Genomic DNA, 17,755 nt, shown 5'->3' on the forward strand with positions numbered 1-17,755 from the left:
TCTATAAGATTCACTCGGAGCCTCCATGCTAATCCCATACTCCTACAGGGGGGTGGTTCATAAAGCTGTTCATAAAGTCACGCATGACTTTACGAACGACTTGTATATGAAAAGCCAAATGGGATACTCAATTATTATGAAATACATCAACTAAAGTTGAACTGTGCAGATGTAGATTGACATTCTTATGATAACAAACATTTTTAATGCAAAGTATATTTTTTGCCATAATTTAATTGAGGTTATTGAAAATATCAGAAAAAACTTTGGGCAAACTATCTGGCACTTCATATACAAGTTGTTCGTAAGGTCATGCATAACTTTACGAACAGCTTTATGAAACACCCCCCCCCCCCCCCCCAGAAATCACAGCTTCAAGGGCTTGAACACACCAAACAAACTTTGTACAATTCTTGGTTGTCCCATTAAAAGGAGAGTCATCAAAATCAAATTAAATATGTAAAGTATATAATTTAGTCTATACCTCTCTGTACATCCATGTGATTCAGCTATCCCTACACATAGCTATCTGCTGTCTGCTACACAACAATGCAGCATTTCTAGAGCTAATAGGAAACAAACATCGCTTGTTGTTTCTTGATATCGCCCTTCTTTCTGTTTCCCCCTTCTATCCCAGGACACTTCTACAGAAGCAGCAGTGCAGCATATTGGTAACTTTTACCCCCCCCCCCCCCCCCTCTCTCCTACCCCACCCAAAATCATGTTGAAAACCCATATCATCATAATACTAATAACAAAAATAAAGACAAAGAAACAGATATGATGTCAATATAAATAGTGGGGAAATTTTCTCACCAAATCCTTCAAAGTCTGACAACAAAACGTAATGTTAATGACAAATGCCCCTCCCCCTGTCAAAGACTTTGCATAACAGTTCCAAAGTATTAAATACCTCACACGACAAACATGCAATAGCTTATCATTACATTGGTACTTTTGAATGCAGGAATGGAGTGAAGCATAAATATGCTAGAGCTAAGTGGTAATGATATATTTACATGTGAATTGTCTTTTCTATCTTTCTCTTCCTCTCTCTCACTTCAATCAATCAAATATCTCTACCGGTATTTGCAAACCATGATGAATGGTATGCACTAAGAGAAGATGTTGATAATCTCTTGTTTGGTTGTCCTTTAACTTGTAGGGCCAATGGTGATTACCCATGATGAACGGTAACACTAAGAGAAGATGTAGATAATCTCTTGTTTGGTTGTCCTTTATCTTGTAGGGCCAATGGTGATTACCCATGATGAACGGTAACACTAAGAGAAGATGTAGATGATCTCTTGTTTGGTTGTCCTTTATCTTGAGGGGCCAATGGTGATTACCCATGATGAACGGTAACACTAAGAGAAGATGTAGATAATCTTGTTTGGTTGTCCTCTATCTTGGATAGTAGTTTGTCTCTGTGATGCAACATGTATCACCACAACCAATTCAACATGTCCTCCAACCCAAATCATTTTATGAACATCTGTCATAAAGGCTTCATAAATATCTGCACCAAGCCAAGTCAGAAATAGAGATTACTCAGAACGCTAGGACATGCCACAAAATAGAAACCTTTGAGTCCCATACAAAACATATATTATACATAATCGCACTCCTTTATATTGAATGCGCACTGGTTGAAAACTCATATAATGGCACAGTGGTGTAGAACTGAAGACACCACATGGGTCACTCCATAGTGACAACCAGGAAGGAATGAAACTTTGATGAAGCTAGATTTGGCCGGGGGTGTGGTCAGGTAGCGATGAGCGGGCATTGTGAGGTGGTGATGAGCGGGCGTGGTCAGGTGGCGATTGAGAGAGCTTGCGTGGCGATGATGAGAAGGTTCAGGTGGGTGGGTGTATACTACGTTGCTATGGCAGGGACCACACTCTGTACCACAATGTTCACCTTCTCTTCGATGATGCCAGCCACTCTGTCTTTGTCAAACTGTGATGAGAGGACAAACAAAAACATTCTCACCTACATGACAAACCTCAAAATTAAAATTCCTTAGAATAGTGTTTGAAAAAATCTGTTGTATTTCCCCCCCCCCCCAAAAAAAATGTAACCATCCTTTTAAAGTACAAAAAGAAACTACCCTTATTTAATCTATGTTATTAGCTAATCAAAGTAGGATTGGGGCAATCGTTCCTCCACCAACCCAATCATGATGGTGTTAGATCCGCCATTCTACATTTTGTACACAAATACGAGTCTTTATTCTCCTTCAACTGTTTTTTGTATTCACCTGCGCTATCCCTGCTCCTGCAATACAAAACTGGCTATGTAGATACGAACACATGTGGTAAGCTGAACAGGAGGATACCACAATATTAAAGGGACTTGGTAACATTGTTCAGATGAGAGAAAATGGTGCTAAGGTAGTGACTTCAATGCTAGATGGACAATTAAAGATAATCTGAAAGTTTGAGTTAAAACAGACCATTATTAATGATAAAAATTGGGAGAAACTGATCTGATCCATTCCTGAATTCCCAACTATATTATTATAATATCTTTAAGAGCTGAAAGATTTTTTAAAGCCTGTTTTATGTCTTATTTTTATGGAAAAACGGTTGGGAAATTCAAAAATTGGTTGGGAGAATTTACTGTTAGGGGGTGTTGCACAGTGACGCCTCAAAACATAAATATCTTTGCTGTTTGAGATTTTTTTCAAGATTTGTTTGCTTTTCAGAGGGTTAGAACAGTAGAGGGGATATAATAAGTAACATATCATACAAAAATGATGCAGTTTTTTCATCAACCTTCAACAACGTTACCGAGTCACTTTAACCGAGATGTGGCCATCTTGCCCTAATGCTAGTTATAAAACACAGTGGTTGATGCAAACACTTACATCACTAATGAAGCCATATTGGACAAGTTCATTGGCAAGTACCCTTGGGCTCTCCTCTGTCAAAGAAAGAAAAATCAGTTACACTTAGAGAATTACATGCAATGGTTATAGACCAGGGCCCTGTTTCACAAAGATCTCAAGTCAAACTTATCTCTAAGTTGGACTAAAATATTATTGACAGCCATATGTAGCCTTAAAATAAAATAATTCAGAAGTGACAATTCAAGTATTTTAGACTTTTTATAAATTCCGAATCAAGAACATGAAACCTCATTGACATTAGAAATATGGAAGATTTGAATCAACATTTTATGCCTCTTAAAATAACTTTTACAAAATAATTTCATAGATGCTAAAGACTTTCAGTAATTTTTAAGTCTAACTTAAAGATAAGTTATAAGCTACTGAAATCAAGGCATCTGATTGGCTGAGAGCAAACTTATCATAGAAATTAAGCATTTGTTTTGGATAAAAAGTTTTATGAAATGGGCCCCAGTTTGTAGATACAATCTGCACACGCGCAGATAAAGGTCACTTGTACAAATTTGTAAAACCCACTGAGACTAATACTGGATACATGCACACAAAAGTTATGTAATCATTATTTATGCATGCACCTGTCATACATTCTAATAAACACAGGTGGAAGTGATCCTTTCAAGAGGGCAAAGAATCACTTCCATGCACTATGAACATGACAGACAAAATATACAGTTCCTCAGGTAGACAAAGGAACATCCCTTCACTGCTATTATGTAAAAATGTGTAGAACAGGTGTCACATGCATATTCACCTTTTTACATAATAGCAGTGAAGGGATGTTCCTTTGTCTATCTGAGGAACTGTATATTTTGTCCGCTTTCTTTGTCTGTCATGTTCATAGTGATGACTTTAGCTGTGATTATTTTAATAGGCTCAAGTGGGATTTACACTATGAACCTGACGAACAAAGAAAGCGGACAAAATATACAGTTCCTCAGGTAGATAAAGGAACATCCTTTCACTGCTATTATGTAAAAATGTGTAGAACAAGTGAATATGCATGTGACACCTGTTCTACACATTTTTACATAACAGCAGTGAAGGGATGTTCCTTTGTCTACCTGAGGAACTGTATATTTTGTCCGCTTTCTTTGTCAGTCATATTCATAGTGTTATTAGGCCCAGAGTTTAATTGTTCTCCACAAAACCCTTTAATCATATCTTCATGGTTAATCATGATAATTTATGCAAATTGTATGCATTTTGTTGATATAACATTGGCATTCCCATTTTAGCTCTTAAAAATGCATGTCGTTTATATCCTTCTCTACAGAAATCACGAAATCAAATTGTCTTCATGCAAAGTTAATCATGCAAATGTATGCAAATCGTTATGAATTTACCAGTCACATAGGGTCGAAATTAGTATTGAAATCCTGTCACTCAAAACTATTTATTGTTATGTACTGGTATTCATTCATCATACTTATACTATGATAATATCAATTGGATATTTTGCATAGTGCAAATGCAGTTTGATGTCTTGACAAAGGACATTTGTGCCGCAGTGGGACTCAAACCGTGAACCATGTGATCTGGACAGCCCCGAAAACATAATGCCTCCGGCCGGCACCACCTTTGGTGGACGGAGGCATAAAAACACACAGCAGTTTACCTTCCCATAGCTGAACGAGGCTTTAGGAACCTCATTCAGGGGGGTCTTTAAATCCGTAAATCTACTGATCTTGTATTTCTTCCATTGTTGGGAGTGTATTAGTATGCAGTGGGTTGATTATATTGTAACTTACCTGCAGTAATCTCACAGCTAAGATGTCTGTTCATTGTATCATCCAGCCTCAATAATAACTCCAACTGTCATTCAGAATGGACAAAAAACAAAAACATAAGACAATCAGTCAGTCTCTTGTAAACATTTTTCATCATTAAATCCTCTTTTTCTCAACAGATCGGCAGGAAAATTTACCTTGCAAGTACTACAAACACTTTGGCCCGAATTCACGAAGGAGGTTTGTTGACAAACCTTGGATTATGTGCGTCATATGATGCGTTTCTACGCGTTTTTTACAAACCTGGTTTGTAAAAACGCGTCATATGACGCACATAAACCTCCTTTGTGAATTCGGGCCTTTCTCTCTCAATTTTTTCCACAAGAAAACCAGGGATTCCCTGAATTTACAGATATTATCTGATTCCCTGACCCAACATTCACTCAGGCAACTTTTGTGTGGGGTTTCATTTTGTCAAGATATACTGTAAGGTTAGGGCTTGGTGCAAGTTGCACCAGGGTTCAGTGAAAAAAATGCAGGGGGGTTCAGGGTGAATTAGCCCATGAAATGCCAAAAAGAGCCCCAGAAAGTCAGAAAATAGCCCCCCAAAATGAGCATAGAGTTCACTGAATGCAAAACAAATTAAATAGTGTTATTTTCATTCAAGCGAGGTTGAAAAGTAGTCCCCGAAATTATTTAAATAATTTTTTCCCTGCCTGGATTTAATAAAGGTCAGGTTTAGGGTTAGGTAGGGTGATTGGTCCAGGGGGTGTTTCACAAAACTTGTCATCATACCGGAGTGTTGGCTCAGTCAGTAGAGCGTCCGCCACACAACCGGGAGGTCGTGGGTTCGAACCCCGGCCGCGTCATACCAAAAGACGTTAAAAGATGGGAGTTGTTGCTACCTTGTTTGGCGTTCAACAATAAGGGATAGAGCAACGTCGATCTGGCGCTGCTCAGTGGCTGCCGGGCTCACGATCAATTGGGCAAAAAGAATTTCCGTTTCGGTTTAATAAAATTTGGAGTGGACTATTAGGCTATTATTATTATTATTATTTTTATTATTATCAGTGACAAATGACAGGATTTGTTATAAGCTACTGAAATCTTTGCTTCTGATTGGTTATCAGCAGATTTGTCACTGATTTTTGTCATTGGTCATTGAAAAAAGGCTTTGTGAAAAGGATCCCTGGATTGAAGGTTGCAAACCAATGTTGAATAGGCATGGGTTATGCAATCTCTGACTCATTCCTCGACAGTCCTTTCTTGCTAGTAGTCATACATGGCCATCATACCAAGCATAGAGATACTTGAGATAGAGCAAAGTCCATTGGAAATCCTGAAAGAACTTTCAAATGAATTACCTCCACATTACGAAAGACACCCTTCACAATGTCCAGCAGTCTCAATTCAATAACTTTACCAACAGGTGTAAAAGTATATGCTATTTTCATAATATCTCTCTCTCTCTCTCTCTCTCTCTCTCTCTCTACGTGTCATATACTGTGACGTGGACGACTATGGAGTGCCACAACTCTCTGTCCTATATTCTATGAAGTAATTCATTTTCCCTGAGATCAATTCCACTCTTTAAGCTACTCATCCACAGAATGCTCCTTCTACCCCTACTTCTCCTCCCCTTGATTCTTCCAGTCAGTGCGAGATTTTCCAAACCATACCAAATCATAACATACCAGTAACCATGTATAAATCTGTGTTTGCTGACTGACATTTATATTACACGCACCTGCTACGCATTATAATTCACTAGTCATATTTCAGATTGCTTTAATTCATATCACACAAACAATTTGGCATGTCCAACCTACTAACGATCAATATTAAATTATGACTCATAACAGATGAACTTAATAGTTTGTTACTAGGTTATTTACAAGGAATTGTGCATTAAGTTTAATTGCATCATAAAAATGGCTGTATCTACAGTCAAACCTGCTTTAGTGACCACCTGTCTACAAAGACCACATTTGTTGTTTCCCTGGAAAGTGGTGTCTCATTGAAACATGCACTAAAGGAACCCGTCTACAAAGACCACTTTTTGTGTTTCCCTTGGGCGGTCGCTACAGACAGATTTGACTGTATAATGAAAGCTGTCCCAACTCACATGTAGATTAGTCTGTGTTTCCTCTCCCTCTTTGCCTTGTTTGATGTCGCACTGCATCATAGTAATCTTCCTATTCTCCATGTCAATGGGTTCTGGTGTAGCGCTCTTGACCGATTCCTGGGTCTCAGGACTCTGAGGTCGTATCTTGACCGGGTATGACCTCTTCATGGCAAAGGCCGTCAATGGATGGATACCATTCCTGTTTGATACACATGTTAGAGGGTTAGAGTGGGTATTTCAGTTCTTCCTCTGGATATATATCTCTCTTCTAATGTTTTCTTTAATCTTTTTTTTTTGTTTGCATTCACTTTTTGTTTACTTTGAGCAACAACAATTAAAGGTACTATGTCCCATTTGCAGGCCAAAAAAATGAACAGGTTAAATTCCAATGGCATTTGAAAGATAATACTAATTTAAAACTTCCCTTAAAACTGCAGATTGGCTGTTTGGTCAGTGGATCATAACATAGCCATGAATGGCTCTCAGTTTGTCGTGTACAAAAATATCATTAATTTCTGTTTTTCTCCTTTAGAAGTGTCTTTTCCCTTCTCCCTCTTCTCAAAATATATTGTGGATAGGATAGTATTAAAGAACAAACACCCTCCTTCGTCATACATTTTGGAAAAATGTAAATTTGTGTACATTCTTGTGTTGGAACAAACAGGAAAGTTGTCCACCATCACAACTATTACTGATTCAGCCAATTTGAAGAGCTCATACATTTAGTGATTACAACTTTTACCAGTCTCCTTGACTGATTTTTCGGTTTTCCTCTAGACTAGTTTGCTATCAAGGTTAGATTTTCATTTATCATGACTCAAATGAGTTTATTTTATTTCTCATGCGAAATATAACACAATGAATAAGTACATGTATATTACCAACAAAATATGCAATGAAACAACAAATATAATAGAAATAGCACGAGAAAAGAGGAACTAACTAGAAGCAGAGCTTGTTGAAGTGTTAGTTCCTCAGATTCTGTTTTACAATAAAACATGAACAAAGTATACTTAGAAAATCAATAAATAGATACAAAATATGTAACTAAGAAATTATGGATTTGGGGGGGGGAATAAAAGAGAGGAAATAGTAGAAGGCAAAAAGAAAGAATTATACAAAAACTAGATGGAACTTCGACTGCACGCAGTCGAAAATGATGCCTCCGTCATAGAGCAAGTTTACAAACCAAAAAGCAATTTCTCATATACATATATGACCCTTTGATCTTTGACCTCATGACCCTAAAATGTACTCAGTTCATTGGCTCTGCAAGATGTCCTGAGTTAAATAGTAATCCATCTGTCAGTTCTAATGAGAATGCGTTCACAAGCTATTTTTGCATACATAATGAGCCCATGACATTTGACCTTTGACCTCATGACCCAAGAATCTACTCAGTTCATTGGCTCTGCAAGATACATCCATGATCTAAGTTTGGCAGGAATCCATCAATCTGTTCTAATGATAATGCGATCACAAGCTATTTTTTGCATACATAATGAGCCGCATGACCTTTGACCTTGACCAAGACCCCAAAATCTAATCAGTTCATCGGCTCTGCAAGTAACATACATGACCTAAGTTTGGCAGGAATCCATAAATCGGTTCTTGAGATAACGCGATCACGAGCTGTTTTTGCATACATAATGAGCCCTGTGACCTTTGACCTTTGACCTCGTGACCCCAAAATCTAATCAGTTCATCGGCTCTGCAAGATACAAACATGACCAAAGTTTGGCAGGAATCCATCAATCGGTTCTTCAGATAACGCGATCACGAGCTGTTTTTGCATACATAATGATTCCTGTGACCTTTGACCTTTGACCTCGTGACCCCAAAATCTAATCAGTTCATCGGCTCTGCAAGATACATACATGACCAAAGTTTGGCAGGAATCCATCAATCGGTTCTTCAGATAACGCGATCACGAGAACGGGACGTACAGACGTACGTACGGACGGACGTACGTACGGACGGACGGACAACCCGAAAACATAATGCCTCCGGCTACTTCGTAACGGAGGCATAAAAATGTCTAGTTGGTATCCCTTGTACATTCTTTCCTTTTGCCTTGACATGAGGCCTCTACTAACCTGACTTCTTCTAAGAACTTCTCCAGCTCCAAGGCAGGCACCTGAGCTACCCTGTTCAGAAGAAACAATCACAATATGAATAGTGTACATACAAGACATGGGGGCTGTTTCACAAAGATCCTAAGTTTAACTTAACAATTATGGAAAGCCATTAGCATCTTTGAAAATTGTAAGTAAAAGTTATTTTAAAAGGCATAAAATTTTGATTCAAATCATTCAAATTTTCTGTTATCAAGGAGATTTCATTTTCTTGATGTGGAATTTATGAAAAAACTAAAATTCTTAAAATTTCTGCTTCTAAATATATATTTCATTTTAAGGCTACAAATGGACCTCCATAATTTTTAAGTCCAACTTAGAGTTAAGTTCTACTTGGGATCCTTGTGAAACACCCCCCTGGGAATATAATTTTGATTCATGCACAACTTGGGGGGAAAGCTAGTTTTCAGTCTGTGATAGTTTCTTTAATTGATTTATTAGATGCTATTGAGTATTGTTGTATAACTTTAATAGTTGGGCTGCATGGCGATGGCAGGAGTAGCATGAACCATTCTGTATAACACATGCAGGCTTGTGATGCTGCACTGGCGAACGTTGGCTACCAGGCCAGGCCAGCCAATTTTTTCCAGAACCATTTACATTTTGAAGACAAATCTGGAAAAATGGCATCTCTGCAAGATGTGTCAGCACAGAGAGAGAGAGAGATAATTGCAAAGCAGAGAAAGAATACCACAACTGACCTTTCTACATGTAGGACACCCTCTCTGTTTAGACAGTTATAGTTACCCGAGTGTTTCATGAGACACCTGTCAAACTACATGACTGGTAGGGAAGTTTTGATGAAGAATACATTTATTAAAGGTAAAGACCAGTTTTGGAAACGCCCCCCTCTCAAAAAATGAAATGGAAGCTTTTATTACCAATCATGTGAAAGAATATGTTTTGAATAATACGTAGTGATACAAATTTTGCTGAGAAACCGCATACTAATTGATATATTTGGTAAAATATTATATTTATTTGGACCTGATATATATAACGCACGTGTAGGGCATGTGTCGCGTAGTCCTATATACATCTTTCTGTGTACAATGCTTGTAACTTTACCAAAACTGGGCCAAATTTCTTATCATTTTGATGATTCCAGAACCTTGCAGTACACACCAATACTTACATGCTACATGATCAACTTTTTCTGATCCATTCCACAACTTTTCTTTCACAATGCAATCGCATTACCAGAACTCACCTTTATCTTTAACAAAGTGTTTTCTATTGGTCTTTATCTTTAATTATTGTTATAAAATGATGTCCTTCTTTACACAGAGTAACCTCTCATGTGGAAAAGCCTGGGTAAAATCATGAATCAAGTTTACCTCCATTGCACTTCTTCAGCTTGGCCTTGGAGTTTAATAGTAGCTATTACATCATCCTTCTGCACTTTGTTCTGTTCTTTGTCTGATAAGTGTTCTTGTAGAAAACCTGCAAAATTCAATGTGCATTAAAGATAAAGGTGAGTTCTGGTAGAAACAAGAAAATCAATTCTCACAGAATCAAACGAAACTTACACTGAAAGTTCAAGATTACAAATAAATGTCATTTGCCAAAAAAATTGGTAGAAAATGTATACTGGCCGAGTAATGAGCATAGAAATATTAGGAAATCAAGGTTGGTGTCCCCGACACCGTTTGTGTAGTCCCATATATATCTTTCTGTGTACAGTGCTTGTTACTTTACCAAGACTTGGCCAAATTTATTAAGATTTTGATCAATGATGACTCCAGAACTTAGCAGTACACACCAATACTTACATGCTACATGATCAACTTTTCTGATCCATTCCACACCTTTTCTTTCACAATGCAATCGCATGACCATGACCTTTATCTTTAATATGAATACAGGTCCTATCAATCACGTTCAAATGATATGAACAAACTTGTTGAAAGCCACATGCAATGAAAAGCACCAACATATACAGTTTTTTGCTAGTAAATAAGCTTTAATGCTTTAATAGGATTTAAAGACCCCCCCTGAATGAAGTTTCTAAAGCCTTGTTCAGATATGGGATGGTAAACTGCTGTGTGTTTGTAGCTAAAATGGGAATGCCAATGTTATATCACCTAAATGCATAACATTTGCATAAATTATCATGATTAACCATGAAGATATGATTAAGCTGTTTCAGTGACATACCGTACCACACTAATACTGCTTTCTTACTGCTTTCTTGCTGCACTACAGTACATGTATGTTAAGATTTGTTTGTCACTTACTTTCATTTTTGGCAAAGCTATGAGCTGCTAGAAGTTTGAGTGAGTGAACTTCAAAGAGAACTGGGTGAAGGAGGAGATCTCTGGCTGTTGGTCTACTCTGCACATCGTCAAGGCAACGCTTGAGAAAATTCTGAAACAAAATGCAACCAACAAAAATTGTTATTAGAGGTAAAGGAATTGCTGGGTTTAAAGATTTGACTGAAAATGCAAAGGTTATAGGTTGAAGCCTCATGACAGCAGTAATGCCCTTTGTCGAGACATTAATCCACATTTGCCGCTCTTCACAATGGGCGCTACAATATGAGCAACTGGTAGGAAGTAATTCCTTGAATGCTCCGAGTACAAACATTAATAGGCTAGATAAAGTCATGCTATCTAAGAATTGTCATTTTTTTCTAAATAATTATTACTGGCAAAGGCCCAAGTGAGGTTAGGACAAGAAAATTATCAATCTCATAAATCATACACCTACAGGTGAAGGTCCTCAAGTATTTCTGTGTACCAAATACCATCAGGGGCGTACGCAGGGGGGGTTTTGGGGGTTCAACCCCCCCCCCCCCCTTTGGTATTTTTATGTATGTAAATCCCCCTAAAAAATCCTAAAACCCCCCCCCCCCCCCTTTGTTTTTTTTGTTTTTTTATTATTATTTAAAAAAAAAAATAAAAAAAAAAAAAAATTATACCCACGGCTAACCTAAATAAGGTGACCTTACCCCCCCCCCCCCCCAACGACAAAAAATGTCAAATTTTGAAATTTCGAGACCAAAAAAAAAAAAAAAAGGGTCCGCTTACCCCCCCCCCCCCCCCCCCCCCCCCTGAGCGATTTTTCGGCTGGCTGAGTCGTTGCGGCTAACCTAAATAAGGTGACCTTACCCCCCCCCCCCCCCAACGACAAAAAATGTCAAATTTTGAAATTTCGAGACCAAAAAAAAAAAAAAAGGGTCCGCTTACCCCCCCCCCCCAAAAAAAAGGGTCCGCTTACCCCCCCCCCCCCCCCCCCCCCCCCCCCCTGAGCGATTTTTCGGCTGGCTGAGTCGTTGCGATTTTTTTTGACCTACAAAAAAAAAAAAAAAAGTGTCCGCTTTGGTGGTTTTATATGGACACAAGAAAATGGTTACATCAAGAATGGGGGTCATTCAACAGGACAGTTTGAAATCCAACATGGGATGTGCCAAAGTAAGACCATTTCCATATATTAAGAGTCTTGGTAATAGATTCATTGGTATGGTTAAGATATATGATGTATACAAGATGCTGATAAAAATGAAAATGAGAATGACATTTCTTGCAATTTTTAGGGAAAGGAAACAAATTGATGGATGTCAGCTCAAAAAAAGGAAAAGATATTTTTGTAAAAGAACTACAGAAAGAATATAAGTTGAAGATTAATTACCTAAGTAGTTAACTTGATTCAAATAAAAAAATTAATCTGAGACAACCTATTCAGACTTTTTTTTTAAAACTTGAATTGCGAAACTGTAAGAGTTCTAATTAAAATTGCTGCATTGTGTGCTTTATACATAAGAAAAACTTGTTAAGTTTGCATTGGCTGCAGATAATTCATGTTCATATTTCCAACAAAAAACAAATATATTCCGCTATATTTGTTTTAATTGTATTACTGTACATTTACAGTGAAGATTTTTGTGGCAGGAAGTAATTCTAGCATTTGATTTGTGGAGTGGTGTGTGCAGCGCTTTGTAACCGCAAGGAAAAGGCGCTATATTAAATATCTTTTGGATTGGATTGGAAAGGAAGTTAAAACATGGCACTGTCAGGACTTGTTGTTTGGCGTTGCGAGAACTTCCAGTAGGATATGAAAGAAGTATGAATTCTATATTATTGATAATAAATCATTTAGAGCTAGACAGGAAGGGAATATCCAGACATGAAATAAGATCAAGGAAGTCCTATTACAAAAATACAACAGGAAACAAAGAGAGTTATAACTAAAAACACATTGATTGGCCATTCATTTACAAAAATGAGTCATATTGAATAAGAGAAAAAATACAAGTTATTCGTCAAAAAAAGAATAAAAACATGTTGAATAATAACAGCTGGTGCAGCTTCTCTCTTCTCTTCTCTCTCCCTTCAGTGTTACTGGGAGTGTGTGAGCAGGCGCGGATCCAGGATTTCTTAGGGGAGGGGGCCCAACTGTTTTTTTTTTTTTGCGCCCGAAAATTTGAAAATCGCGCCGGACAAAAAGTCGCTCAGTGGGGGGGGGGGGGGGGGGGGGGTACAGAGCACAATTTTTTTTTTTTTTCCCGAAAATTTGAAAAACGCGCCGGCCAAAAATTCGCTCAGTGGGGGGGGGGGGGGTGGGGGGGGGTGGGGGGTAGTGAGCACATTTTTTTTTTTTTTGATCCTCAAAAAAATTTCAATTTGCATATATGACAACAATTCTCTCTGTCTCTCTCTCTCTCTCTCTCTCTCTCACTCACTCTTTTTGTCTCTGTCTCTCTTGCTCTCAATTTGCAGCTGACCAAAAATACTATTAATATTCTAAGGGGTTTGATATCTCCATTTTACATTTCCCAATTCTTACCTTTTGAGCAATGTCATCGACCTGATTGACAGCAGTCAAGATGGCTTGCCTTGATATATGTCTGGAGTCTCCATTCCCTTGTATCTCTAAGACGGCCATTTCCAGGGCACATATTCCAAATGCATAGATGTCAGCAGCCACCGACACATTGCCATCTACAGTAGGCAGGTAGGTAAAGGATACATGACATCATTTGTTAACTTCTCCGAGCGGTCTTTATCCCTTTTTGCGGAAGTCTGCTCGTGGTCACCTGGTCAGGTTTTTTTTAATGTGTGTTATCGGGTTGTTCATGCTGGAATTGCAGGAGCCCGTTTCCCCGAGCCCCCCGCGGCTGAGTTAGGACTTTAGCTTTACATTGTTTTATACTATCGTATAAATTATTGCTACTGTGTTTTATTTGTTTGTTTTGTTTTTTTTGTTTTTTCTTTTTGTTTTAACTGTAATTTCTCGTATGATTGTTTGTAAAATGTGATTATTAATGATCAATAAAACATATAAATAAAAAAAACTTCTCCTTTAAAGATACTATGTCCCTTTAGCAGCCAAAATCTAATTCTGTCAACATCAAATTCATAGCGCTTAGAGACCTCTGTGGTAAGCGCTTTATAAGTAACGTTTTTAGTATTATTACTATCATTTATTATTCAGTAGAATTTGGCAGGAATTATGAATATGTCGTGTATGTCCTATCTGTGAAATTTAAACACTAGTAGTGTCCTAGTCTTCAAATTTTGCAAGGAAACCGGTTTAGCTTCTAGACTTCACTGTCAGACACTATTGAGTGACTGACTGACACCTTTTTTTTCTTTTGTAATAACATACATGTACATAAAATGAGCTGTAATAGGTACATGAGCAATTGTCTACATCAATAACCTACATACCGGTAATAATAATAATAATAATAAAACATTTGTATACCGCAGATTGCAAATTGCCTCTAAGCGGTTTAGAAGAAAATAGCTGATAAGTAAAGAAAACAAAATTTGCAATACAAATTACATAATACAAATAACATTAAAACTTTGCAAATGAAAATAATACATGTACATAATTACAAATCACTTACAACCAAAATACAAATAGTTCATAAATTAATAGTATCTTACGTTAATCTACAAAAACAAACAAAACAAAAAAGGCAAAAGGTCAAAAGAGCTATTCAGGAATAAGACTTAAAGAGATGTGTTTTTAGCATTGTTTTAAATGTATTTAAAGAGCTAGCATTGAAAATTTGAAGGGGGAGATTATTCCAAAGAAATGCAGCTGCATAAAGCTGTTATCACACCATCTGTTTGAATCCTGTATCAGTAATTATCTCATGTCCTGAATCAGTGACCTATACTATCTAAATCCCACTAGTGTAATTATGATCATACGAGATGGATGGAGAAAGCAGGAAAGAGAAGCCATTAAAACCCCCTCCTACTTTAATATAAGGTTTCCCTGCCCACCACGGTATACCTGACTGTAATCACACCAAACGGATGTCCGTGTAATACGGCTATATAGCAGAGGTTTCACAACAATGAAATCCATCAATCTTGATCAAAATGAATTATGTCTCAATATCCTAAATATGTCCTTCATTGAGTTTGGCCTCTAAACTACCTGTTTTTTTTAATGGAGAAAAGTATCTCAACCTCCTAAAATTCCAACAAAATTTTATTCAACGTGGGGCTGATTTTCTGAGATTTTTAGTATGTTGTTCCTGATGTCAAACACTACCAGAAAGCGTTGAAAAACCTTTACTTGCAAGATTTTTGAAGGTCGATACCTATATTGACACAACTATTCAAGTTCAAGTTTCCAAGTTTTATTTGTTCCAAATTTTACAGAAAATATAAACATACATATAGAATAAAAAATCATACAATACATGTAGTATAAATGAGCACGTCTCAATGATTCTCAATTCATAAAATGGATCAAGTAGAATGTGAGGAACCTATTAAAAAGCAATGCTTGTATAATATAGGATCCTGAAAAAAATAAGTAATGTACATGTAGATGAACAGTAGCAGCAGAGAAAGATGTAATTTAGAGGAGAGAATTTAAAACACAATGAAATAAGGACATTTATATACAAAATAGAGCATCAGCACCATTACCCAGAGTCACTTCAGCTTAAAGTTATATCAGGGAGGTGGGATCCCTCCTACCTCCCTGGTTATATATTAAGACTTTTCTTTTTACTTTGGGAGGAGTTAACACCTAAACAATACTGCATATTACTTGTACACTGTCTTACCTCCATATTCTGGTGCAATGTAGTGCATGTTTCTCTGCTCCTCTGTGTATGTTTTTACATGATTGTTTATTGCATCGGGGGCCACTGAAAAGAGAGACAACAAATACACATGCAAACAAAATATTGCGAGCAGAATTCTATTGATATAAATATACAAACAAACTCCAACTTTTGATTGGTAATGTTATCTATTTTCATCAATATTCATATGCTGGTTTAAATGCTCCTGCTAAGGAATACCATAGTATATAATAATAATAATAATAATAATAATAATAGCCTACATGTAATAGTCCACTCCAAATTTTATTAAACCGGAACAGAAATTCTTTTTGCCCAATTGATTGTGAGCCCGGCAGCCACTGAGCAGCCCCAGATCGACGTTGCTCTATCCCTTATTGTTGAACGCCAAACAAGGTAGCAACAACTCCCATCTTTTAACGTCTTTTGGTATGACGCGGCCGGGGTTCGAACCCACGACCTCCCGGTTGTGAGGCGGACGCTCTACTGACTGAGCCAACACTCCGGTTATATATACATGTACTGTATGTACAAACACTGACACAAAACCCACATGCCAGGTTAGACTCACATCTATACATGTATGTGAATGGATCACATTTATATGTACAATACATGTACATGTGTTATGTTTTCAAGCAAGATGCGAAAGTTTATGTGGTTGGATTAGCAAGTGGCACTGCGACTGGCTGAAATGCTCCCCAGGGAGTGGAAAATGTGCATACGTGGTGTTGCGGTTAAGCCTGAATCCGATGACCCCGCCTAGAAACAAAGTATTAGGCGCAATATAAATGTGAGCTATCATTATTATTAAGTATTGTTGCTGATTCGTGTGCTCTTCTGTCAATTATCAATATCTGTCTGGTAAAGTCTCATTAGGTACATTATTTTTAAAAAAGTAAACATTTCCTTGCTTAGAGACCAGCATGTCCATGCCTGCAATTATTAAGCACTTCAATAATCTACAGTATAGCCTTGGGCTTTAATAATGTAGCGATGCATTAGTCTGTCATCAAGACTCCTTCGAACAGACTGTGACGTACATGCACATGCATATTACATGTAATACATATTACACAAACACTTGTCAGTTGTTCGAAACAGTGTCTGCGTTGTGAGACTAGGCTAACTGCATTATATACTGCGCACTATAGATTCTGTCCTTAAAGTACAAGTCCACTCCACTGAAACGTTGAGCTGATTAGATAGACAATAATTCATAATGGTTGTCCTACATGGCAACGACTAGTGCTGCAGTTTGTATTCTTTTGTCTATTGAAATACTATTATTCATATCAGTTGAATGAAATAGTTTGTATCGAGGCACTTCACAAAGACATATGCATTAAATTGGTTACATTACGAAAATACCCTGATTGTCAGAATGTATACTGCTGGCACTTACAGGTACGTTGTGAGGAGCATACGTCACATCCGTGCAGCAATTTGAATGTTTTGCTTGAGATAACCGAAACAAAAATCGCTCTTAAAAATATCCTGATTGAAGTATGCCCGTGATATTTGGCAGTTTTAACCTTTGATTTATTTACAACATGCTATAATTTTTTTGAAAATTGGAGTGGACTTGGGCTTTAAAGCTGCTCCTGCTACTACTTGAGACTAACAGAGCTAGGCTCTGCTCAGGGCTTTAAGGCATTGTAGTGAAGTGTAAAATAAGAGTCTGTGCTTAGAGAATACATGTCTCTCTGTAACAGTCTGAATCTCAGTCCACTCCCCCCCCCCCCCCCCCCCCCAGGTACCCAAATACTTGACTTGGAGATAAAATAGCTCAAGTTC

General features: G+C 37.5%; 1 protein-coding gene across 1 annotated transcript in view; it reads right to left on the reverse strand.

Moving 5' to 3' along the window:
- Positions 1–1,094: 1,094 nt before the first annotated feature.
- Positions 1,095–17,755, reverse strand: part of LOC593803 (nuclear receptor-binding protein) — a 26,177-nt gene continuing 9,516 nt past the window's right edge. The window contains exons 6-14 of the mRNA XM_030983466.1: positions 15,938–16,021; positions 13,687–13,841; positions 11,139–11,268; positions 10,239–10,344; positions 8,863–8,913; positions 6,767–6,965; positions 4,663–4,726; positions 2,873–2,928; positions 1,095–1,962 (exon numbers count right to left, since the gene is read on the reverse strand). Of these exons, the coding sequence (XP_030839326.1) occupies positions 1,879–1,962; positions 2,873–2,928; positions 4,663–4,726; positions 6,767–6,965; positions 8,863–8,913; positions 10,239–10,344; positions 11,139–11,268; positions 13,687–13,841; positions 15,938–16,021 (929 nt within the window). The 3' untranslated portion in view covers positions 1,095–1,878. The remainder of the gene's footprint in view (positions 1,963–2,872; positions 2,929–4,662; positions 4,727–6,766; positions 6,966–8,862; positions 8,914–10,238; positions 10,345–11,138; positions 11,269–13,686; positions 13,842–15,937; positions 16,022–17,755) is intronic.

The sequence above is a fragment of the Strongylocentrotus purpuratus genome, unplaced genomic scaffold, assembly GCF_000002235.5.
Source record: "Strongylocentrotus purpuratus isolate Spur 01 unplaced genomic scaffold, Spur_5.0 spur5_scaffold_13, whole genome shotgun sequence".
In the NCBI taxonomy this organism is placed as follows: Eukaryota; Metazoa; Echinodermata; class Echinoidea; order Camarodonta; family Strongylocentrotidae; genus Strongylocentrotus; species Strongylocentrotus purpuratus.